Raw genomic sequence first — 24,897 nt, 5'->3', positions numbered from 1 at the left:
GGGAACTAACTATATTTGCAAGGCATGCCTACCTAGCTAAGTCCTATATTACAGCAGCAACATCTCCTCCTTGTATAATACCTATCTTTGAGAGTACGTGAGAAGATTAAACATTTTTTTGGTATAAAATATCTTTATTACAGTTTACATTCAGTATTACTTTGTAATAGTTTTAGGTATACAGAATAGTGGTTAGACAATCCTATACTTTACATAGTGTTCCTCTGATATTTTAAGTACCCTCTTAGTTATTACAGTATGATTGACTATATTCCCTACGCTGTACTTTACATCCCTGTGACTATTCTGTAACTACCAATCTATTTCCTAATCCCTTCACCTTTTGCACCCAGCCTCTCCGCTACCTCACCTCTGGCTGCCATCTGTTAAACAGATATTTCTTAAATTATCTCTCCTTAGATGGATCATTTGCAAAGATCACAAATCACATAATGTGTTAATTAAGCCTTGTTTCTCCCCTTCTCACCTCATCTTCCACGTTTAGGTGCCAGCAAGGGAATATTCGAGTTTGAAGAAGAAGCAGTGATTCCTACCCAAGAGCCTGAGCAGATTAAACCAGAATTCGGAGAAGAAAGGAACACGGAGAAGAATGAAGACCATCAAGCACAACACCTGGACTACATCCTTGTAAACCATGAAGAAAATTCACCCCCAGAGCCAGAGGCCTCTGAAGCAAGAGAAAGCACATCGGAATCGACAGAGTTTCACGCAGGTTCCAAACAAACGGAGCTGCTAGGAACTCAAGTAGCAAACTTCCCAGACGCTTGTCAGTCCGACTCCTTAAGTGAAAGACAAGATCATTCTGCAGAGAACATGTCTTCTGAAGTTGATAAGAGATCATCTTTTGAAAGCCCTGGGCAAGAACAGAGTTGGATGGTCTTGGGCCATAGTGAGGTTGGCAATCCATCGTCAGAAGCTAGGGACGAAGGGTCTGAGAGGGCTGTGGAGCCAGCCTCTGATCACAACTTGGGCATGAGTCCCCAAATGCAGGCTCTGGAAGAAACAAAGCCTCTAGAATCTGTAGCAATAGAGGAGGCCTCTGGTCTGTGCAGCCAATCTCAGAAGAGCAAGAGCGGAGGCAGGGCTGGCCCAGATACAGTTATGTTGCAGACTGTTGCCCATGACAATGAATGGGAAATGCTTTCACCACAGCCTTCGCAGAAAAACATAATCCCTGAGACAGAAATGGAGGAGGAAACAGAGTTTCTTGAGCCCAGAACAAGGAAACCAAGACCAAATGGGTAAGCAAAAAACTAAATTTACTTTCTTCCTGAAAATGATTTTATTAGAAACCAGGGAAACGGTGAGGGATGATGAGATATTAAGAATACCTAGTTTTGCTTATATTTTTTGCAGAGCATGCCATCAATAAAAGTAGCTGCTGGGTAGCTATAATGATAACCATGATTTGTATATATTTTCAGCCAAAAAAGCCCCTCAGTGTCCACCCAGGATCTTACACTTACCCTCCCAATATTTGTCCTGCTCAACACCAGTATCAGCCTTCTACAAGCCATTGGAACTGGAGTGGGAAGGGCACTAACATTTATTCATAGCACCAGGCAGGGGCACCATTATCTTATTTAATCCTTACAGCAACCCCGAGGTAGTAGGTATTATTCTCTTTATTTTACCCATACTGATGGCGGGAGGGGACTTAAGGATCAGAAAGATTCTATGACTTGCCTAGAATTAAGTAACCAGCGTGAACAGTCTGGGTTTGTTTGTTTTTTTACCCCCAAAGACTATACTTTCCAGCAGACACACAGAAAAGGAGATTCTGGTTTTATACAAGTATTTAACTTACTAGTGGGAATAAGGAGACTCCACAGCAGGCTTAATGTCTTAGTGTGAAACTTCATTCCCTGATTGGCTGGAAAATCAACAAACCACCATTAAACCAGTGATTCATTTATCCATCCATTCACTCACCACATGGTTTTTGGAATCTGCTCTGTGCTGAGTGTCTGGGTAGCCATGGACATAGCAGGGAACAGGATGCCGCCCCTGCCCTCAAGCTTCCAGGCCCTGCTGACACTGTTTAGAGTTGTTTGTGTTTCTCTTTATTTGCTCTCCTGCCTCCAGAGACAAAAGGGCAAATTGTGAAAAGTAACTTAAGTAAAGGGGAGAATCATGTTTTCCCCTTAAAATGTAGTGAGAAAAAAAACATATCACTTTTGTCTATTCATTTTGGGAGTATAAAGGAGTATACACAATACGTAGCCACGGCCGGTCAAGGAATCTGGACTCCAGCCTGATGCTATCATGTCGGTTATGCATTTTAGGATAACCCTAGGCTTAAGTCTCCTCATCTGTAAAACCAGTGGGTTGGGCTGGAGGATGTCAAGCCTTCCATCAGTATTAAATCCTGCAAATTAAATTTGTGTGTGGCCATGATACACCCAGGAGAGCTTTGGTATTCAAAAATTACGTTTCTCCAGGAAGGAAGGGAATGGAGGACACACAGAATAGCAGGGGTATGTTGAGGCTTAGTCAAAGGCCATAAAGAGTTAAAAGCTATACCAGATTCAAGTGAAGCTTCATAAATCCAGCATTTTCAGTTGGTCTAATCTTTTTTTCTTCCTGTCAAGCTATTTCCTTCCAGAGACCCCAGATCCGTTATCAGAAAGAGAGCAGCAGATGGATCCCAGCAGCCCTGCTGGCATTGTTATAGATTGAGCTAAGAATGCAGGCAGCCTGGAGTTGGCTGAGCTACTGTTTGGCTTCTTGTCTGCATTTTGCACATGGCCCTGAAGTCAAACAGATGAGAGTATTGCATTTTGCCACGTGCCCCTCTACTTTCAATCAGGTTTCTCTGTGCAGCCCTTTCTGTTCAGCTCCTGCTGTAATGAAAGTTGTCTCACAGTTGGATGATTTTCCTGCTGGCATTTGTAGTACCTGTTGCATAAATAATTTACTTGGAAATATTTGTATTATTACAACTCTAGTGTTATTACCAGCATTAATAGTAGTATATAAATATTAGTACTTCAAAACTTCCCTCTGTGCTAGATTTTGGAGGAGGCAGAATTGTCTGAAGCAGTGATTCTCTAAGGGGGGTCCAAAACCCAGCAGCGTCAGCATCACCTGCATATTAGTTATAAATGTGGATTACCAGCCCCACACCAGACCTCCCGACTCAAGAACTCAGATGGGGTCCAGTCATCCGTATTTCAATACCTCCACCAGATGACCCTGATGCACAATAAAAGTTCTGAGAACCACTGGTCTAAAACTTATTCCTAGCCCTCTAGGGATTTACATTTAATAAGGGACTTAAACATAACTGAAAAGGTAAATAATAGGGTAATACTTAAATGAAGGTAGTTAATGACCAACGTCAGCTTAAACAGAAATAGTTGCCAATTACAAGCATTTGCCATGGACCAGGTGCTAAGCACTATGTATGCATGATTTCACATTACTATGGCAACTGTGTGAGGTAAGAAGTATACAAAGGAGGAAACTGATGTGCAAAAGGTTTGGTCACTTGCTCTGGTTTATAGTTAGAAAGTGAAGACACTGGAGTTTGCATTTGAGACTCTCTGTGTCCAGAGTGTGTGTTGATGCTAGTACGTAAGAGGGGAGGCATTTCTATGGAGGAATCCGGGACAGCTTATTGTCCAATAAGACCAGGAGGCAGAATTCCCAAGGCCCATTATACTCGAAGGGGATCAGGAGAGGCTTTGAATTTCTTTGAAAGTCAGAAGGACAAAAAAATTATTACTGTATACTCCTTTGTGGATTATATTTCTTTCTGCCAACAGGATGTAAAATAAATTTTTAATTTTTTTGTTTAAACGAAGGAAGGAGCCCATGAAGGCAAAAGTGCCTAATGCCCATGAAAGTTACACTGCACCCCACAGGGTGCAGTTCGAGATGGACATTAAATGAAGGTCATGATCTAGAAAGGCACGGGGGGGGGGGGGGGCGGGGGGGCAGGGGGAGAGGCCAGCCACATTAACCGGGTCTTCAGCCCTAGCTGGTTTGGCTCAGTGAATGGAGCATCGGCCTGCAGACTGAAGGGTCCCAGGTTCCATTCCTGTCAAGGGCACATGCCTGGATTGCAGGCTTGATCCACAGTAGGGGGCATACAGGAGGCAGCCGCTCAATGATTCTCTCTTCTCATTGATGTTTCTATCTCTCCCCTTTCTTCTCTGAAAAAAAATAAAAATAAAAAACCTGGTCTTCAAAAACAGAAGTAGCCCCAGCCAATGTTGCTCAGTGGTTGAGCATTAACCCATGAACCAGGAGGTCAGGGTTCAATTCCCAGTCAGGGCACATGCCTGGGTTGTGGGCTTGATCCCCAGTAGGGAATGTACAGGAGGCAGCCAATCCATGCTTCTCTCTCATCATTGATGTGTCTATCGTTCTCTCTCTCTCTCTCTCCTTTCCTCTCTCTGAAATCAATAAAAATCAAACAAAAAATAGAAATAGGCTGTGATGTGACACACTAGCTACAAATTGGCTTCTTGCCCTCCGCTCATCCAAGCACAGCCCCTCCCAGCATTCACTGTTTTGAGAGCAGGAGGCTTTTCAAAACCTGAGGAAGATGAGGTGCTTTTTCTCCTCATCCTCCACCTACTAATTCTTTTTCACAAAACTTACTGTGAGTGCCTCAACTCTCACCCTATGATTTTCAGCGCAGTGTTCTAGTTCCCTAAATTCAGTCTTCCCAGGGGCTTTTGCCAACACCTTGGTCATTCCCCAGCTGTAGATGCCCCCACCCCCCAGCTCAGGATCGCTCACTAATTCCTGAGAGTGATGGACGGGCCTGAGCTTTCCTGTGCGGTCACAGAGAACATCTGCAGTGTAATCAGCAGCACACGGACTTTTCTGAAGATTAAGAACCATTGATATGTTTCTTTTAAAAAGAAGGCACTGTTGCAAGGATATCATATGAAGAAGGGATACTTTGATTATATATAGTCAGGGTTCTCCAGAGAAGCAGAGCCAATAGGAGCAATAGGAGATTAGATAGATAGATAGATAGATAGATAGATAGATAGATAGATAGGTGATAGACAGACAGATAGATGAAATGATTGAGTAGATAGAAACTGTTTCAAGGAATTGGAATTGGCTTACACAATTTTAGGGACTGAAGTCTATAGGACAGGCCATGGGCTAGAAATTCAGGCAAGAGTTGTGACAATCTTGAGTCCAAATTCTGCAGGACAGTGGAGTCTCTGGGTTTCAGATTTGAGAAGAATTCCTTCTTTTGGGGGAATCTTGAGACTTTGCTCTTAGGCCTTCAATTGATTAGATGAGGCCCACTCATGGTCTGGAGGATAGTCTGCCTTACTCAAAGTCTGCTGGTTTCAATGCTAATCACATCTGAAAAATGCCTTCATAGCAATAGTTAGAGGGGTGTTTGACCAAAGAACTGAGCACCATAGCCTAGCCAAGTTGACATGTAACATTAATCATCACAGGTTATATTCAAAAGCCGGAACTACAGGCTAAGCAGGCATGAAACCATTACCATTTGTAAACTAACCATCTGAATTATATAAAAACAGAACAATTGATATACAAATATATTGGCTTTCTATAGGTTTGGGGCAAGGAAATAATTTCCCAGAGGACTAAGAAAACTGACAATACTTACCCAATCTTTAGTAGATACATGCAGCGGGGGCTGGTGGGGAGAGGAGTGAGGGGGGAGAGGGGAGGAGTAGCTGTTGTAACATGTACTTTTGAAACAGTATCTGGCAGTAAACTGATCCTTATATTTATGGACCTATACCTTGTCTCCTAGCTCTGAGAGGTGGTTTACTTGGTACTCATTAAAATAAAAATCACCTTCAAACACAATATATTTCATATTCCACACAACCTGCTTCTTGTGGTGATTTCTGTGCATTCTTTCTTTTTAAATTAGTCGATTTTGAACTTTATTTCTGTGTGACGAGACTATGGGAAAGAATTCATATTCTTCCCTCTGACCCCATTTGATCTTTTTATGTTTTTCATGAGTCCTCTAAATTCAGGCTTTTTCTGTCCAGGACTTCTGGTCGAGGAGTTAGTACATTGGGTCTCACATCCATGTGAATGTTGAAAATGAAAAACAGGTAAAGTAATCATCCGTTCCCTCTTTCTCTCAGTGTTGAGTGATGATACGTTTGGGCACTCAGAGAAGAATCAGGCTCTTTGAGCACACTCTGCCCCCGCTCTGGGTCCCGCTGTTTGGATGGGCTGTATCCCAGCTCCAAACATTTGTCCTTTCTTCGATGTAAGTTGATACTCCATAAACTACAGCAATCCCTTGTTTATTCACTGATTATTGGCTTTGCCCTGGACTAAACCGAGGAGACCAGACTTGTTGCTCTGTGTTCATTTATTTTTGTAATTGTATTTGATTATTTGGTGTGTTTGGTGAATTGGTGGTGATAATTACCATGAAAAGTCTTTAAATTTGCACTTTAATTCAGGCCTTAGTCTCCTTTTTTAAAAAAAATAAAATTTATTTTTGGTGTCTCCCCCTCATCCCACCCCTATCCCTGCCACCTCTGCACATCTGACCAGCCCAACCCAGACGTCCAATAAGTGCTTACGGATAGACAAATATATTATTTTCTTTGGTCCACCCAATTGCCACTTGAGATTGGGCAAGTTTTATTACCCCTAATTCATAAACTGACTTACGCGAGCTGTTTAATGTCCTCCAGAAATGAGAAAGTGGTCAAGTTGGGACTTGGATGTAAGTCTTCCTTCCAGCTCAGACACACAGGCCACAACAGCCACGTTCTTGAACATCTTTTATAGGTTGATGCATTTATCCCTATTCCCCCATGATCCCATTAAAAGGCACATCAAGTTTAATAGCCCAAGTTCCCACCGAGATAGTTTGAGAATAACTGAGTCAGAACGTGGCTCTGACCCTTTACACTGTCACGTGACCTTCTGAGCTTGGTTCGCCCACCCCTGAACACGTTTCCCACCACAGCCAATCAGTGAGAGCTACTATCGTGTGTGGGCTGCCCCCCAACTGTGGTGTGTGAGGCCAACCTGAGTGGCCGGAGGCCAGAGGGACATGAGAGAAACAAAGCCCCTCAATGTGCATTTGAGTTTTTCAGATATTTATAGATGTGGTATTTTGTGGTGAGGCATTTTATAGCAAGAGAAAGCACGGGCACCGAGACGAGGTGGCACAACTCAGCTGTCCTGTGGGAGGGACTCCCACAGAGGAGCCCCTTTGTGTTGTGTTGGCTCCTAGTTTGAGGGAAAAATCCAAGGTACTTCTCTGGCTGGAATGGCGGAATGTCAAAACTAATGTTAGAAAAAAAGGCCTTCATGAACATTGACAGCATTTTAGGAAAAGGAGAAACCATGGCTCTTAAAAGCAGGATGTATTCATGTATCAGGGACCCGGCAGGAAAGAGATGGCACATTCAAGTGAGGATAATCTGAGAAATATTTAATGAAGGGGGCATTTGTAAAGATGCAGGCAAAGTGTAAGGAACCCACAGGAATAGTGCAGTAACCCAGGGATAGTAACAGTACAGATCTTACTTTTCTTAGGCCTCAGAGGTGAGGAGGGGGAGGTGATTACCACAAGAGGAATTTGGGGTTGAGAGGGCCACAGTGAGAGGAGTGGTGACCTGCCAGGGGACAGCCAGCCTCAGATCTTCCCACTGGAGGGAGCCCGGTGAGTGCTCCCTTTATCTTCCTCAGATCACCCACCAGGGGGCCTCATTAGCCAAAACCCAGTGGAATTCAGTGGGCGAGGGAGCTTCCTGGGGTAGAGAGCAGGTGGAGTAAGTAGGAGAGTGGACCTGAAGCAGCAAACAGAATTTACCTGGCTTCATTCGACAGTGGTGGAAGCTCAGCGTCTGAAAAGTGTACTGAGATGTATTAACACACAGGATTAGCTAACAATTCCTCTAGTGCTTTGGAGGGTCTGTTTCCAACATCTACCTGAGTTCTTTGAGAACAGAGGCTGTGAAAAAGTCACTCCAGGAACGGGTCACCCTGAAGTGACTTTTAGAAATCCAGGGTGTACCAGTCGAGGACATTAGAATGCTACCTTCCCTCTTTTTGAACTTGTTGGTTGAGAGATGTGGCTTCTTTTGATTATTAACATAAGGATTGTGTTTTAAGTAATGGCCAGGGAGTAGAGTTTTTGTTTGTTTGTTTGTTTAAAGAGTTAAACAGCTTTATTGAGACCAGAAGAATTGGGAGAAAAATAATAAAGCAAAGAGTTTCTCAACATTTATAGGGTGTCCCAAAATTCACGCAAGAAGTAATTTTGATAGAGAACACAGGTTTATAATTAAAAATTGTAAATTTTTTATTGATTCATAAAGTATACAGTATAGGGTTATGTATGGAATAGCACATCGGGTAAATGGCCTCTACAGCTTTGCTGGCACATATGCAAAGCCGTGGTCTTCATTGGTCTTCATTGTCCCTGCTCCTGGGCCATAATTGGTACTTGGTAATGCTTATCAAATTGAAGGGATTGAAATCAAAGGGCAACAGATATTAGAATCCGATTCAATAAACCAAGTAAAATTGGGCTTTTATTTATTGTTGTTGTTGTTGTTGTTAATGCTCACGCAAAATTCAAATCTTGCGTGAATTTTGGGACACCCTATACTTAAGTGTTGTCATTCCTTCCATTGCACCACTGTACTCTCGAACTTCTTGCTTGGGTTTAAGACTCTGAGGTAGAAGAACATTGCCATAGCTAGGATAGTTTCCCAAATATTTGGTTGTTGGGTAATGCACGCCAGAATCTGCATAAATCCTGGTGGTTCCGTGTGGACAATGATGTCACCCGCACGTGCAGCTCTGACCCAGGTGCCAGCTCCGCATGCTCTCCCCTCCCCGGGGCCCACTGCGTGGCACATCCGAGCAGCCGCTGCCCTAGTTCCCACATGCCTGCTGTTGTTCAGGCGGGCTCCGAGAGATGGGCGCAGTGGGAGTAGAGTTTTTAATTCACTCCCTCCCATAAACTATCTCAACATGTTGATCAACTCAGAATCAGAATATATGGAAGACTGAGTAAAAAATACGTAATGCGCCAAAGCCGGTTTGGCTCGGCGGATAGAGCGTCGGCCTGCGGACTGGGGGGTCCCGGGTTCGATTCCGGTCAAGGGCATGTACCTGGGTTGCGGGCACTTCCCCAGTGGGGGATGTGCAGGAGGGGCCTGATCGGTGTTTCTCTCTCATCGATGTTTCTAACTCTCTATCTCTCTCCCTTCCTCTCTGTAAAAAAATCAATAAAATATATATATATAAAATATGTAATGCATATGTTTCTTTGCATGTTCCAAAATCTGCCCTGGCTGAAGCCTAAGCAAGCCAAGGCCTATGGGCATGAGGACACCATAGTTTCCTTTTTCCTGTATCTTTTTGGTGTGTATCACTGGCTTACCTTGACGAACAACTTTAGGTCGGCCCAGTGGCACTCATCTCTATGCCAACGATGTTACTGAGACCAGGATTTTCTAATCAGAGTGCTGTGCTCTTGTGAGCAAATCCAATCCAATTTACATTTTGACTATTAACCAGGGAATCGGACTCCCTTTAATTAATAACATTAATGTAATTTATCATGTTTATTATTTTGAGTCAGCTCCTTGGAAGCTTACATTTCACAGCCAAGTTTATCACTCACCAGTATCAAGTGTATAGAATTCTAGAATACGTATTTTATTATATTAATTTAAGTCCTAATGCCATGTTGTGGTCCTGTCAGTATTTTTTCTTTTTCAGCTTACTTTTAAGTCATGTGATGGTGGTGGATTTTTACATATCTACCAGCATTGCCTTAAAGTGAAAGTTTAAATAGATGCATATATCCTCTTCATAGAACTGTTCATGGTTCCCCTGAAGAGACTTCATTCTATTTCTTGCCTCTTTGCTCTTATCTCAGCACCTCTTTTAATTCCTTGCTCCCCTACCTTTTTTTCTGCACATTGGAATTCTGCTTTTCACTGAAGACCCAGACCCTGACTAAATGTCTCTTCCTTCCTAAAACATGCTCCATCTTTTCAATCAGAAGTCCTCCCTCCCTCTCCTGCATCTCCCTATACTTTGCCCCCTTTTGTGGGCCTCCTCACAGTCCGCCTCATGTTATATTTATAACTCTCTTATCAAGCTACCTGGTTGTAGGCCCCTCAAGGCTGTGATTTGGCTTGTACATCTTTATATCCATGTAGAATGCTCTTGGCAGGGCTGGCTCATTCTCATTATTTGTGGCTCACCAGCTTCTACAACCACTTCATCTAGAGTAGCAGTATCTGTACCACCAAGTTATTCCAGCCCAGTGATTCTCAACCAGGGGTAATTTTGCATCCTCACCCAGGGAACATTTGGCAATGTCTGGAGACATATTTGGTTGTCATAACTGGGGTAGATGCTGCTGTCATCTAATGGGCAGAGGCCATGGATAACCAACAGTGCACAAGAGAGCCACCCGCACTCCACCAACAGAGGATTATCCAGTCCTAAATGTCAATAGTGCTGCGATTAAGAACAAAGCTCATTCACAATGTCCTGCTTTATTTTCTTCCTACCACTTTTTTTCTATGTGAAAAGATCTCCTCTCCTATATTGGTTTAGTTGATTCTGCTATGTCCGTCTCCACCTAGGAGATTATATTCTCCAAGAAAGCAGAAGTGTGGTTTGTCTTTGAGCTCCTTGGAAGCTTACATTTCTGTACCCCTAGTGCTTCTTAGAACAGCACCTGCCACCCAATAGGCACCCCATCAATATGCCTGATTGAATGAATGGAAAAGAAAGTGCAGTTTGTCCAATATAAGCTGTGATAATTTCTGGTGTTTGCTACTTCCTTTTCCAAGGCAGATGTGCGAGCTTTCGTTTGGGAGTGTTTTAGTCAGTTCAGACTGCTATGAAAAATCACCATAGACTGTGTGACTTATAAACAACAGAAATTTCTATCTCACAGTCTGGAGGCTGGAAGTCCAAGATCAGGATGCCAGCAGGGCCCGGTTCTGGTGAGGGCCCTCTTCCTAGTTGCAGACTTGACTTCTCATTGTATCCTCGCTGGCAGAAAGAATGAGAGAACTCTCTGGGGTCTCTTTGATAAGGGCACTAATTCCATTCGTAGAGCTCCACCCTCATGGTCTCATCTAACCCTAATTCCACCTCCTTATACCAGTGCATGAGTGGAAGGGAAGGTTTCAATATACGGATGTGGGGGCACACAAGCATTCACTTCCTAACAGACATATGCACCTTTCTTTTCTAATGTTGCACAATTCATTTTTTTCCCTTCCTTTGAAATTTGAGACCAAAGCTACCTATTATTCGTGTTTTTGTGCTCCTCCTGTTCATTACAGTTCCTCCAAGACCCTCCTAGCCTTTTAGTTTTCCTAGAGTGCTGATATCCACTTCACTCACTTCCTGGAGAAAAATAGGTGTGCCTGTTCAATGTTCTTTTCTGGGTCCTTTGTTGCCTACACCAGTTTGATTGTCCAGAGAGGAAAACTTGTTCTATCCGCTTAGTTATCTATTATACCATCAACTCAAGAAGCAATTGACAATATATTTTTATATATTCTTGCTTTTATTTTTAACCACTGTTTGTTCATAACAAGTATTAGTTTCTCAAAGAATAACGAAAATTCCACTGGAGAAATCTGACTTCTATCATGTCCTTTTTGTCTCTATAATAGGATGCTACTCATTATAGTGAAGCAGTAGTTCTTACTTTTCAAAATAATCCTAACTGTTTCCGTGTAATGAATACAGTAATACATTTCCTCAAGTGATGAGCTGACTCTGAGTCCGTGCTATGATGAGAGAACATCCTGCATAACAAAAGGAAATGTCGCTTATGAAAACAGAAGTCTCCCGGTTCCCTATTTAACGAAGTATTACGTACCGGTAAATGTTGTAAAGGAATCTGTGACTGGCCTGATGACAGACTTAATCTCTTTCCATATCAGTTGTTGACTTTTAAAATAGACATTCTTATTAAAACAGATTTCGTCCCAGTGTTTGTTCTTCCCACACTTACCTCTTCTTTTTGAGGACTCCAACAGCTGCCTTTTTTTCAGCTGAGAAGGGAAACTCCTTCTAATGAACCAGAACTTCACAAAGATGTGATCCCCCTTTGTCCGCCTTCATCCTGGGTGCCCAGAGTGCAGCCAGCTCTGAAACCATCTTTTTTCCCTTGATGACTTTTGGCTCAACTTTAGGAAACACACCTAGGCTTTTGCTGAACCTCTGCAAAGTCACACCCTCCTGATTCTGCCTCCCCTAATCTCTCCAGAGCTGAAAGACAATCAACACATGAGAAATGATTTTATAACTGAAGAATTGTGTAAGCTTTTAACATAAAAGAAGATATAAAGTCTTGCTTCTTTCTCTCTCCCTTCTCCACTAACCCCCGCCACCCCGCCCCCGCCTCCCCACCCCAGGTCCTCTGCTGAGTAATTCACCTTCCCATTTTATTAGTTAGACCATTTGGAGATTACCTAATCTGCCTAGTCCCCTATTCTATCGCAGCCTGCTCCCAACTGACCCACCACTCACCCCACCAAAAAGGAAAAAGATCTAACAACCTAGTTCTGATGATGGTACCCATAGTTATTATTCCCATTGGCCGTTTGCCTAAATATGACCAGAAGCCTTTGTTTGGTTTGTCTGACAATGTTGTTGTTTTTTTCTTTGAAGTCAAATCAAGGCATGCCTTTCCATTATGTAAACTTTTCATTCATATTTTCTGCTTTCACGACATCAAATACTTCTGCTGGTGTTTTTAGAATTAATAGCAGTATTTGTAACTAATACTTACTAATTGTGAGTTCATTTTAACCCAGACTCTCTAAGACCTCTATCTAGATGATCTTACTTTCAAGTAACATTAATATTATTATTATCTATTTGCGAATCAGGAGTCCAAGGCACCAGGCAGTTTAGTAACTGCTCCAAACTTGCGAATAAGTGATGGAAGTCAGATTCCAATTTGGGCCTCCGACTTTGGGTCCGGATGCTTAAGTCCACACACACACCTTGTCTCCCCAAAGCAGAACAGTGTGGATCTCAGGCAAACACCCTAACTTCCTCTAGGACCTGCAGCTGCGCTTCTTCCTGTGTCCCGCTGTGCTCCCATGCGGCCCTTTCTTCATAGTCCAGGAAATGGAAAGAAGTGCACCGCCTTTTCACTGGGTGTGTTCAGAAGCGACAGGATTTTTTAAAAAATAGGTTTCAGGGGAACTAAATTCCTTCCAACCTTTGCTTTGGGCTCATTCACATCCAATCTCACTCAGTAACAGGAGTGGCAGCGATATTTTTGAACAGACACAAAACCCAAGTGCATTTCTGACTTTACAAGCTGGGTGAAAGAGTATTTTGTGTTCCCCAATGAAACTCTGCACAGCCCAGCTCTGTCCCCCAGCCCGAGCTGTGGTGGTGGCGGTGGCGGGTACACGGGGAGAGCTGGGAGGCAGGTGATCATCCTTATTTAGATGTGCCAGTGATCATGTGACCAGAAAATGGAGGCGAATCAGTATGTGCAGTTAACTGCTCCAGAAGGGAGATGCTGAGGAGCTGTAACCGAGCATCCTTCTCACCCTCCGGGCAGCCAGGCCCCTCGCATCCTCCTCCCTCCGAAGGTAGGTGGGTCCTGGTGCGCCTTAGGAGGATGGGGTGTGGGGAGGACAGATTGCAAGGGAGAGTGTTGTCCCCGAGACTGGTCTGCTGCTGCTGGGGAGTTGGAGGGGGAGAAAGGAGGGGGACATGAGGATGTGGAGCCCTGCCCAGCCAGCCCCTCACAAGTGACAGCTGGCAGCTGCTTTTCATTCTGTGTCAACTCACACTGGGGAGGCCTGTGGTCCTTTATGCTCGTCCCCGCCCCTCCCTCCAGGGTCAGGTAATTAGGGAACACAGACTCTGCACAGCTATAAACATTTTTTTATTCCTTCGTGTCTTTGATGAAAAATGGAGATAGAAAAATCAAAGAAAGTGGCACTTTGGAAACATTTTAGGTCTTTAGCTCAATGGGTATTACAGTGTCTTTGGGGATTATTTGAGAAGCTGAGCAACCCTGGTACTATGGCATTTTTATTTCTTGTGTTATTGAAGGTAGTGACATAAACTTCTCATTTTTCTAATGAATCTTGTCGTCTTTCACTCTTCCCTAAGTTCTAAGCTGCAGAATAGACCATCCTAAAAACTGGGCTTATATACTCTATTGCCTGTTCAAAATCAACAGATAGGATGCATTACTATAAAATATCAGTATTTCCCCGAAAACTAAGTTAAGTGAGGAACTAAAAAAATATTACCACCTGGTCAATTTCAAATAAGAAATATATGGGTTATTGAATTCTGTGGAAACCAAAAAGAAACACAACTAGACTCCCACTTAGAAGGAATGATTTAAAGTATGATTCTGTTGGGGGTCAGAGAACCAGCCATGGTGACTGAAGGGAGAGGTGGGACAGAACCTCAATAAACTGCCCCCTTCTTTCCTATGAACTCTTGACATGGTGCCGATCTTATGTAAGCTGCTATTCGGGCCCAGCCTCCAGGCTCACTTCCAACCAGATGGCAGCCCTAAGCCCCCTCCCTACCCCACACCCCCACCACACACACACAGAAAAATGGGAGCTGCTAGTAATGAGTCCATTTCAAAATGTTCATGTGATGAAAAGTTTTCTGAAAGTCATAATTGATAATATTCACAGAGTGTAAAATCTGGAATCATTAGATCAAAATTCTTGGTGATTAAAAAAAAATGGCCCTTGAAATTTCTCTTAATTGATAACAGAGACTTCTTATCTGGGAGGAAAAAACTGCCTTTATGGAAATGTCTCTATTAGTAAATTACACATATTTAGGATAGTGATAGCTCAGTACTTTAAAAATCAGCTTGGACCTTGCCTTGCTCTGCAACTCAAAGACAAAGAAGAGGAGCCTGTTGTCATTCAAAGTTAGCAACACCTAAACATCCCCAGGGGACTTAGCTTTGTAATGCAAAATTACCCTTTTAGTCAGAAATAAGAGCTGAAGCCTCACAGGTGCGGTGCGTAGTGCTTAAGGATAATGCGCCAGATTGTTTTTCCTATTAACAAAAAGTCAAATTAAGGCTCTCTTTGCTGCATCCCAGTGAATTTTCATTTCCATTCCATTTGGTTTTTCATTCTTGAATGGCTTTGTACTTGGGGGAGGATTTAGCTTGTATTAAAGCAGTGGTTCTCAACCTTCCTAATGCCGCAACCCTTTAATACAGTTCCTCATGTTGTGGTGACCCCCAACCATAAAATTATTTTCGTTGCTACTTCACAACTGTAATTTTGCTGCTGTTATGAATCGTCATGTAAATATCTGATACGCTATATGTGTTTTCCGATGGTCGCGACCCACAGGTTGAGAGCCGCTGTATTAAAGGCTCGGAATACCTCCTTGACCTCTAGACATCATCCTTTCTAGCTAGCTAGAAGACAAGGTCTGGGCTTTGCACATAGGTTCAGGTACTTAAAAGAGGTTACAAGAGGAAAGTTGGAGTTCTCCTACAGAAAGAAAAAAAAAAGAAGCTTTTTATTCTTCTTCGCTAACCCAGAATTGCTACATTTTGTTTGACATGCCAAGATTTTGCAGAAGCTTTACCCCTACCAAGCCCCTCATAGAGTGTTTTTTGTGTGTGTGTGTGTGTGTGTGTGTGTGTGTGTGTGTGTGTGTGTGTGTTATTTGGGACGGGTTCTCAATTCCTTATCAATTCTAGTTAATAGACTAGTTGGGGTGAAACGGGGCAGATGGAAGAGTAGTGGAGGACACATTCTGTCCTGTCCACATCGGAGTTGACAACAGTTAGATACAGCTCCTCTGGATTGATAATGGCAGGAACCGTGGGGTACCGGGCGATAGGTGTGCAAGAGGGTGTAGGAGAAAAGGCAGTGGTGGATGCTGCCTTTTCAAGCACCATATCATTTAAGGGCTCTGTCAAGCCATTTGCCTGCAATTTTGATAGTTGCCTGATTTTCTGTATTATTCTTGCATGCTGAACTTCAACTGCTAAGGTAATATAGGCTGAAATAAAGTCTTAGAATTCATTTTGACTCACTTCTTCAGTTTACAGACAAGAAAATTAGTCCTCATTAGAGCGAGTAATTGGATCCAGATTACACAGTCAGAGGCTGGGCTGGGATCAGAACCAGGGTGGCCTACCTCTCGATCTTGTGCTGTTTCCTCCCACCTCAGGGTCTTTGAGAAGCCCTTAGCAGAATCTGATTCATATATTTGCATTTATCGGTGCTTTAAAAAAAACCTCACAAATTTTTAAAAACCTAGTCTTATATTTTTAAGGATAAAGTGGCATTTTTCTAATTCCTTGCAACCCTTAGAAATTCGGGGGAAATGAAACGTAACACCTCTCTCAGAGACTGCGTTTAGAACAAGATGCTATCCCTAAGGAATGCATGTGATACAGAGGTAATTACAATGCAATCTCTTACCTCACTTTAGTGGGGGAGGAGGGGGTAAAACAAATGGCTTGCAAAGCCCAAAGTGAAGTCAGTTCCATAAGAGGTATAACCCAAGGGGCTCTGGGACCTCAGAGGTGGGAGAGCCTTGATCCTTCTCATTTGTTATAGAGAAGCAAGGACAGGATTCATGGATGAGGTAGATTCAGTAGTTGGGGGAAAGAGCATTTCAACAGAAAGGAATATAAATCAAACCATAGAGGCTGGAGAACTATCAGCAAAACTTGAGAAACTAGGAGCTCATTTTGTCTGCAAGGTAGAGCATTTGGGGGCACCAAGGGTGGAATGATCTAAATAGTGAAGAGCCCCAAGGGTCAAACAAAGATGTTTATAATAAATGTGTTGGTTTTGGAAGTCAGTGTTTTGTGAGTTGGGTGTTGTGATTGGCAATAGACTAGCAATGAGGTGGGAGAAATGGGAGGCAAGATGGGAGGTGGTAGTCCACCTGAAACATAATAGAAGATGGAATTGTGTCTGGGATGGAAAGAAGAGAGGCAATTCCAGATCTGCAGAATTGGAAGAACGGTATAGTGTTTTGAAATTGAGGGAGATGAGAATCTACTGGGGAGGTGCCTGGAGAAGAATTGGCACACCCTGAGATAGATTATCATTTCACTCCTCTTGATTGAGAGCCTGCAGCCTTGCTGCCCTTGATTTATTTAATGAAAGCAAGGGGAAGAAAGCATGACGCTCTCCTCTGAACAAGATAGAGCCAACTTTGGCAGAAGCACTTGCAAAAAGCTAAACCCACATCTGATTAGCCAGCATTAGGTCATGGTCCAAATGCTGGACCATGGTTTCTATGCCTGCACTTTCACTGTTACCAAGAGCACGGGTCTGCAAGCTTCTGTATCTACTGAGGTGGACCTAAAGGTTGGGATGTGAAGAGGATGGTGGCATCTCGTCCTCTTCCCTCGTGAGCAGTGTCTGCCTGACTCTAATCTTACAAGGAGAGGAAGGAGGACTCTGGTTTGAGAACAGGCATCAGGCCAAAAGGTGCCCCTCACAAGCTGAAGAACAGAATGAGTCTTCCTTGTGGGCTTGGGGCTGGGGACAAAGCCAGAAAATGGGCGGAAGAGAGCTCAGATGTCATGTATCCTCACTCCCTCTCCAGCCTGTCCACAAGGTCCGGCCCAAATACTGCCTTTTGTCTGGTGGCTTCCAGGCTCACCCACTCTGTGCCCACAGTTGGAGGAACTATTCCTATCTCTGAAAGTGCGTGGCTGGCTCTCACGGCATCTTATCCTACCTGTGCTGTTTTCTGTGGGCCTGTATCTGCCCTTTTCTCTTTATTCCCCTAAATTTTAAAACTCTCTGATGGCAGAATGTGTGTTTGAACCATCCCCTTCCTCAGACTATTTTACCATTTTCTATATAGTTCTAGGACTGAAATGTTTGTTGAATTCCTATGAGAAAGACTAGCCTGGGAAGCAATCAGCGAGTACCAGGGAAGCTGCTCTGTCAAAGCTTGTGGGAACCTGGTTTGCAAACCCTAGGTGGATAATCAAAATCGTTCAGGCGTAGTTTTGCCTGAAGATAGAGAACTTTCAAAATCTCCTTCAATTTAGAAATTCAGAAAGGAACACAGGCTTTCTATAGTGCCCTAAAAAGCACGACTTAGCGTCCCAACCCAACAAGGAAGCCCCATTGATAAAGCTACCGTTGCCCATGAAGCAAGAGAACCACAGGAGGAATAAAAATTACACTTAGCAACTGTGTATTTCTATGTCCAATTCCCAGAAATACCCAGGAAAAGATGAAATTACAAGTTCTAGAAATGGCTCTTCTTAAAATAAAACAGAAGTGAAACCAACATGGTGTGACCTTAACAGAGCAGCTGTATGTTAGAAGGGCAGGTAAATGGAGATGAGCGCTAGAGATTATTGGTTCATGGGAAGGTCAGTATTGATAACTGAAAGAAAGCAAGCTTGGGATGGAGTAAGGCCCCATCCCTGGGCTGGTCATGGGGAAGTTTTCTGGGTGCATTAGACCAAGTTTAGGGTTAGGATTAAAGGTTAAGTTCTTGATATAAGACCTGAGACTGGATTTCCCATGAGAAGCTTTTTTTTACTTCTCACTGCATTTACCAGTTTATAAGCTCAAGGTTTGTTTCTAACTAGCTTGATGGTTAGGTGGCTAATCTTCAGCTGTTAATTTTACTTTCAGGTGCTACTAAATTTTATTCACCATTGGGACCTGGTAATTAGAAAATGTGAGTGATATACCAGACAGAGTCTTAGAATTCTATGTAATGTTATAATTCTGTGAATAACAATTATTTAAAAATAGAAGCACATTTTTCCCCTTAAATAACTGTGAAGACATACCAATGGAAAATAGCTAAATGAACCAGATCTCCCTGTGAAGCTAGCATAGCTGTATGGTTACTGAGTATATCCCCGCAGAGAGTATGAAATTAATCAAGTCTCATAAATTAGTTTCCTTGAATGTGATTATACTATGCAGGGGCATGTGTAAGTGAAGGGGATGGCTTCTTCCTTGCAGTCTCCAGGGGCCTGACAGCTTCTCTCGGCCTCTAGCTCTGTCAGGCAGCAGGGCTTTCTCATAGAAGGGATGAAGGGAAGGAGTGATAATGCCTCTTCCAGAGCTAAGACTCATCTTGAAACCGGGGGTGCCCGTGAAAGCGGTCAGATACTGTATTAACTTTACTAGAGCTACCCTAACAAAGTACCACAGGCTGGAAGCTTAAGCAACAGAAACATATTTCTCACAATTCTGGAGGTTGGAAGCCTAAGATCAAGGTGTCCTCAGGGTTGATTTCTTCTGAGGCCTTCTCTCCTTGGCTTGTAGGAGGCCATTTTTTCCCCTGTGTTTGTATAATGGCTTTATTTTAACTTAATTGCCTCTTTGAAGGCCTTATCTCCAAATACACTCACATTCTGAGGTCCTGAAGGTTAGGATTTCAAAATATAAATTTGGGGGGAGGGGAGAGAGGGGAACAAAATCCAGCTCATAAGAGTTACCTGAGGAATGTGACAGTGAATGTGCTGAGAATTCCTGTTGGTTCCATGATGAGTGACTGGCCCATACTTCAGTTGTCATTCTTCATAAGGGTTGAGTCTAAGGGTTGATTCAGGGGTTCCATGACCACCTTAGTTTGGGGCTTAGTTTAGCCCCAAATCTTCTAATAATAATAAGAGTAATATTAAATAATATGAGTAATAGTAAATATTACAATATAATATGAGTAATATTTTTTGAAATTTTTATTATTTCATGTTTGTATCATCATCAAATTCATACTGCTCAAAAAAAGTTTTGTTTTTTTTTACAATAAACATCTTTTACATATATCATGGTATATATCTGTGAATATTCTGTGCTACCTGCATTTAAATTTTTGATCAATACAGTACCAAACTATCATTTACTTATGTACTTTATACTCACACAACCCCATTTTGGAGTGCCACTTGCACAAAATATTAAAGCTTCACAATTTTCAAAACACATCCAACTTTGAGAAATGAAATTGTATTCAAGTTGTTCTCATCTAGAGCAGAGCTCAGCAAACTAGGGCCCCAGGTCAAACCTAGTCTACTGCCTGTTTTTTTACCTAAAGTTCTACTGGGACACAACCACACCTTTTCATTTACATATTGTTTATGGCTGCTTTTGTGTGACAATCGTTGAGTAGTTGTGACAGAGACTGCAAAGCCCAACATATCTGGCCCTTTACAGAAAAACTTTGCTGACCCAGCTCTAGAGAAGTTAAAGACTAAAGTCCTCTACCACGCCCTGTGGATCCGCAGATATAACTGCTTGAGCAGCAGTTGGAAGAGTATCCATATAGGCGCCTGTTGATCACATTTCTGGTGCTGGTACCAGCTTGTCCATGCTCTTGAGTGATGTAGGGGAAGAAAATCAGTCTAAGACAGTGCAGATGTTGCATTGCCCTGTGAGGAGAGAGGAACCCTTGTGAGTATTATTTCTTTGGTCAGGAGCTTAGGGCAGTGATGGCGAACCTTTAGAGCTCGGCGTGTCAGCATTTTGAAAAACCCTAACTTAACTCTGGTGCCGTGTCACATATAGAATTTTTTTGATATTTGCAACCATAGTAAAACAAAGATGTATGTTTTTGATATTTATTTTATATATTTAAATGCCATTTCACAAAGAAAAATCAACCAAAAAAATGAGTTCGCGTGTCACCTCTGACATACGTGTCATAAGTTCGCCATCACTGGCTTAGGGCATGGCGGCATTTACAGACAAGTCTGCACCAAGGAGAAACTCCTGGTGATGCTGAGCTGCTGAAGTGGGAGGTGGGCAGGGTGGTTGCAGGAGTCTGTGCTGAGACTTGTACCTGGCACTGCAGACTCATCTTTAACCTTGAAGACAAACAATGGTGCACTTCCGAAGAACCTCATCCTTGCTTAGCCTCACCTGCCCCTACTGGTGCATAATACTGTCAGAGAGGAGCTTGTATCCAAGGGGGTGAAATCTACACTGGCTGAACTTTACCTATGCAGTTTGTAGCAATTACTACTTCCTAATTCACATCTGTAAGAGTCACCTAACATTTCTAAATTATGTTTCACAAAAACTTAACTAATTATCAAAAATAATTTGTTGGTAGGGAATTTTGATAATCAAGTTCTAATATGTAGCAAGAATGAGAAACATTTGCCGAAGAGAAGGACATCTTTACAAATCTAAATAAGGCTGTTTGTTCAAAATGTATTAATTTAGTAATTTCCACCATGTTAGGCCCTAAGCATTGGGACTGCCTGCCCTCCATGCATCCCCCATTTACAACCAAGGATTTAATTATTGTCTGAAAAGCAAATGGTTTAAATGGTATTTAAAGGCTTTCCTTCTATTCCTGCTCACTGTTTTTCAAGCTTTAGTGTTCATAAGATATACTGTAAAGAATTTTGCACACAAAACTGCATATGCTACAATTCAGGGAGCAATTCAAGAACTTACCCAAGGGTCATGTGTACTGCAAGTGGTTTTTGCTACCTGCAGATTTTTAGAATCCAGCCCTGGGTAAGGAGACAGCATGTCCTTCTCCTCTGAGAACAGATGGCTATGGTTTGTGGGTTTTTGCAGAACCCCCAGAGAATGTGATAAGTGGGTGACTGCTCAGTGCCCATCTTCCTTTTGTCTACTCTCTTCCACTTTCCTTACTTTCACCCCCTTCTTCATCTGCCTCAGCTGCTGACGTCTAGGGGCCACAGCACTTCTGTTCTAGGGGGAGTGAGGCCCAGCTGGGCAGCTAATTGTTGCCAAAGACCTCATTTCATGAGCTCAAACCCAGCTTCCTCTTTGTTACGGGATCTACGCTCCCATCCTTTCCTGGGTATCAGCTTGATGAAACTGAGTGTGAAACCAGTCTTGCCTCTAAGTTGAGTAATTTGATAAGTGCCCTAGGGCTTACAGAGCGCCATGGACTCCTGCCTCAAACCGTGCAGCCTCCTTTATCAGACAAGAATCCTGAAATGGCAGCCCTCCAACCACTGGGCTTTAAAGGGCTAATTTATGTACTTAACAAAGGAAGGTGCGCGCCTTCTGAAGGGTTTTGTTTGTTTTTTCTTTTTTCTCTTTATCTCCATTTCTAGAGAGAGTAACTTTATCAGTTCAGTATATCTTACTTGACTAGAAGGAAGCCAAGAGAATTTTAGGAATTCTGACATAAAGGCACTTTCTCTTTATGTAATCATTTCCCCAAACTATGGCAGCATATCCAAGCCGTATTTTTCTAAAGAACAATTAACATTTTAACCTTCTATGGAGTTGTATTTTTTAGTTGCCAATCTTGTAAGAATGATTTGTTGCCCCCAAAGGGCTGCCGGTGTCCATGCCTGTCAGGAAACATTACCATCTAGAAATGGGGTCTGTGTGTGTGTGAGGCCACGTCTTGGCTCACTGCTCGTTTCCTATTAAAAAGCACCTGAGCTTAGGCAAGGCTAATCCTTCAACAACAACTAAATCCCTCCAGATTCAGAAATGCTGGAAGGAAGTAAAATGTGGAATGTGCTTACCTCTGTACCTGGACTAAAGGCACGAAGGTGCGTTTAACTGTGTCCAATAGTTTTGCATTTGTGGTCCTTCACTCTTTGGTGTCAGGACTGCTGTGCTCCTGGGTGCTGGCTTCCTTATTAAGAAGCATAAGTACTCATACACATGGGACCCATTCTCAATTCCAGTTACATCACCGTTCCCCTGCTTGGTGGTGTTCATGATTAAATAACATTGCTCCACATAAGGGCATAGTTTTTCCAGTTTCCTGTGTCGAGTTGAACCCTTAGTTAATTGAGTCCATTATTTCCTAATATCTGAATTTAAGGCTATTTTTCCCCTAGGAATTTCTCTAGCTGCTCTCACAAGTTTTTATATGTAGGACTTTATTGTTCATTTTACTTATAAGTGTTGTTTTTCAGTTTTCAAGCTGTCTGTTTGTGATTGATTTCTAAATATATGGCCCTGAAGCCGAGAATACTGACTTTTGGTGTTTCATGAGACATTCTATATAGTCGTTTTTTTGTGTGAGTCTCAAAAAATTGTGTATTTTCATTGAGTGCAAATCTGTCCAATAGATCAAGTTATATCATTACATTGTTTAGATCTTCTATAGTCTTATGTATTTTTTCAGGTTGATTTATAAATTCTTAAGTATATTCAAATTATTTCCCATGGTATTAATTTCTCTTTATAATTTATATCCAGTTTTTGTTTCATTTTTAGGCTATGTTGTTAAAAGCATATTGGCTCTGGATTATTATATCTTCTCAATTAGTCTTTTTATCATAAAATAATAACATCATTAAAATGCTTTTGTAAGGTCCCAAGACCCCCGGTGAGTCCGACGGAGGGGGCGACGACCCCAAGTCAAACGCGGAGACCGAAACTTGATGCAAAAGCAAGAGGTTCTTTATTACAAGCGCAGCGCAGGGGCTCTCAGGCAGACAGACAGCAACACAAGGGAAGTGCTGGCTGACTGGAGCCCTGAGCAATTGCAGGACATGAGTTTATAAAGGCAAAAACCACACGCAGGTGGCCGGTAAAACAGGGAACTAGGTTAACAGTTAACAGTTGACTCATCTCCTAGGGGGCAGACCTGTGTTAGTAGTTGACTCCTTTCCTAAGGGGCAGGGTGGTCTGTCTTTACACATGCCGATCCCAGGAAGAGATAAGATGATCCCAGGAAGAGATAAGATAGCTATGCTATGACCAGACCAGGGCACCAGAGCTTACTGGAAAGGTCAGTTAAAACACAGGAGGAGGGGGGGTTTTCTCTTTGTTCTTACAATAACCAGGGCTTATTGGAAAAGTTAGTTAAGAGGGGGAAGGGAGGTTTCAGCGGCCTTACATTCCCCCCTTTTCTTTGAACTTCAGTCTCAATCATGAGACGGACTGCACTTTTATTTCACCGTCGCTAGGGGCCCATAGTGAGCACACAGAACTATCAACTGAACTATTTTATACACTCAACAAATGGTCCGGTGGAAGGGAAAGAAACCATTTTAGCTTTAACAACTTCTATTGAAATAGGATTTTTCTTCTTAAAATTCCTCCATGGCTATTAAAAAGCCAAATCAAGATAAATTTATTTACTGTCCTGATGTTTGCATAAACACAACAAGAATGGTAACTGACTACCTTTGTTGGAATTTCATGGTTGAACCTTAATGTGCCCCGTAGGGCCAGGAAGCCAAGCCATCCAGCTGCCATCAAGCCTGCCTGCAGTATCTGCTGAGTTAGGTGAATCCCTCACCTGTAGCAACTCTACCTGAGCCCACGCTCCAGGCTTTAAGGCCCATCTCAGTAGCCCTCCTACTCGTTGCGGCCCAGAGTGTGTGGGGGTTTCGCAGGGATGCAGAGGCATCCTTATTGCTCCCCTTCTACGCTTACCAACCGCCAGTGATGGTAGGGCATGGGCCTGACGCTCCAGCGCCAGCCATCTTCAGGGCTCCCAAGCAGGATACCAGGCTTTCTTCGTGGCATTCTTAGTGGCTTCAAGTCTTTAGAGCTCAGGCAGGGCTCTTTAAAACATGATACTCCAGTCAAAGTTTTCCATTAATAAAACCATTATTAGGAACCAGTCTCATTGGATCTATGCAAAGAAACGTACTTATTTAGCATTGCCAGATTTCGGAGGAATTACATAAGGAGAAAAACATACTGATCTACTCTAAGATTTTCTGACTTTCCTTGCTAATTCCTTTTCATGGGTTTAAAACAAAACAGTAATTGTTGGTATAAAACCTTCTTTCTATGCATAACCATGCCTCAGACTTTCTAGTCTAAATAGGCTTTTTCCAGCTTCACTACCCCTGACATGGGCATGGTGACCCAGGCCTGCAAGACAGTATTACAGGCTGTCCACTGTTAGCTGTCTCTCAACAGAGACCAAAACCTGATGGGAACCCTTCCCTGCCCAGTTGGGCAC

The 24,897-nt window shown here is 42.7% G+C and overlaps 1 protein-coding gene across 12 annotated transcripts in view; it reads left to right on the top strand.

Moving 5' to 3' along the window:
* Positions 1-24,897, top strand: part of PRUNE2 (prune homolog 2 with BCH domain) — a 218,409-nt gene that overhangs the window by 143,291 nt on the left and 50,221 nt on the right. For 9 of the 12 annotated variants that reach the window (XM_059656949.1, XM_059656954.1, XM_059656951.1 and 6 more), the window contains one exon: positions 506-1,262. In XM_059656949.1, the coding sequence (XP_059512932.1) occupies positions 506-1,262 (757 nt within the window). Of the gene's footprint in view, positions 1-505; positions 1,263-2,612; positions 3,932-6,128; positions 6,505-11,669; positions 12,294-24,897 lie in introns of those variants that run through there. The other 3 variants (XM_059656960.1, XM_059656961.1, XM_059656959.1) reach the window with 3 other exon arrangements.

This window comes from Myotis daubentonii, chromosome 11 (assembly GCF_963259705.1).
Source record: "Myotis daubentonii chromosome 11, mMyoDau2.1, whole genome shotgun sequence".
NCBI lineage: Eukaryota > Metazoa > Chordata > Mammalia > Chiroptera > Vespertilionidae > Myotis > Myotis daubentonii.
This window is presented reverse-complemented; position numbering and strand designations above follow the sequence as displayed.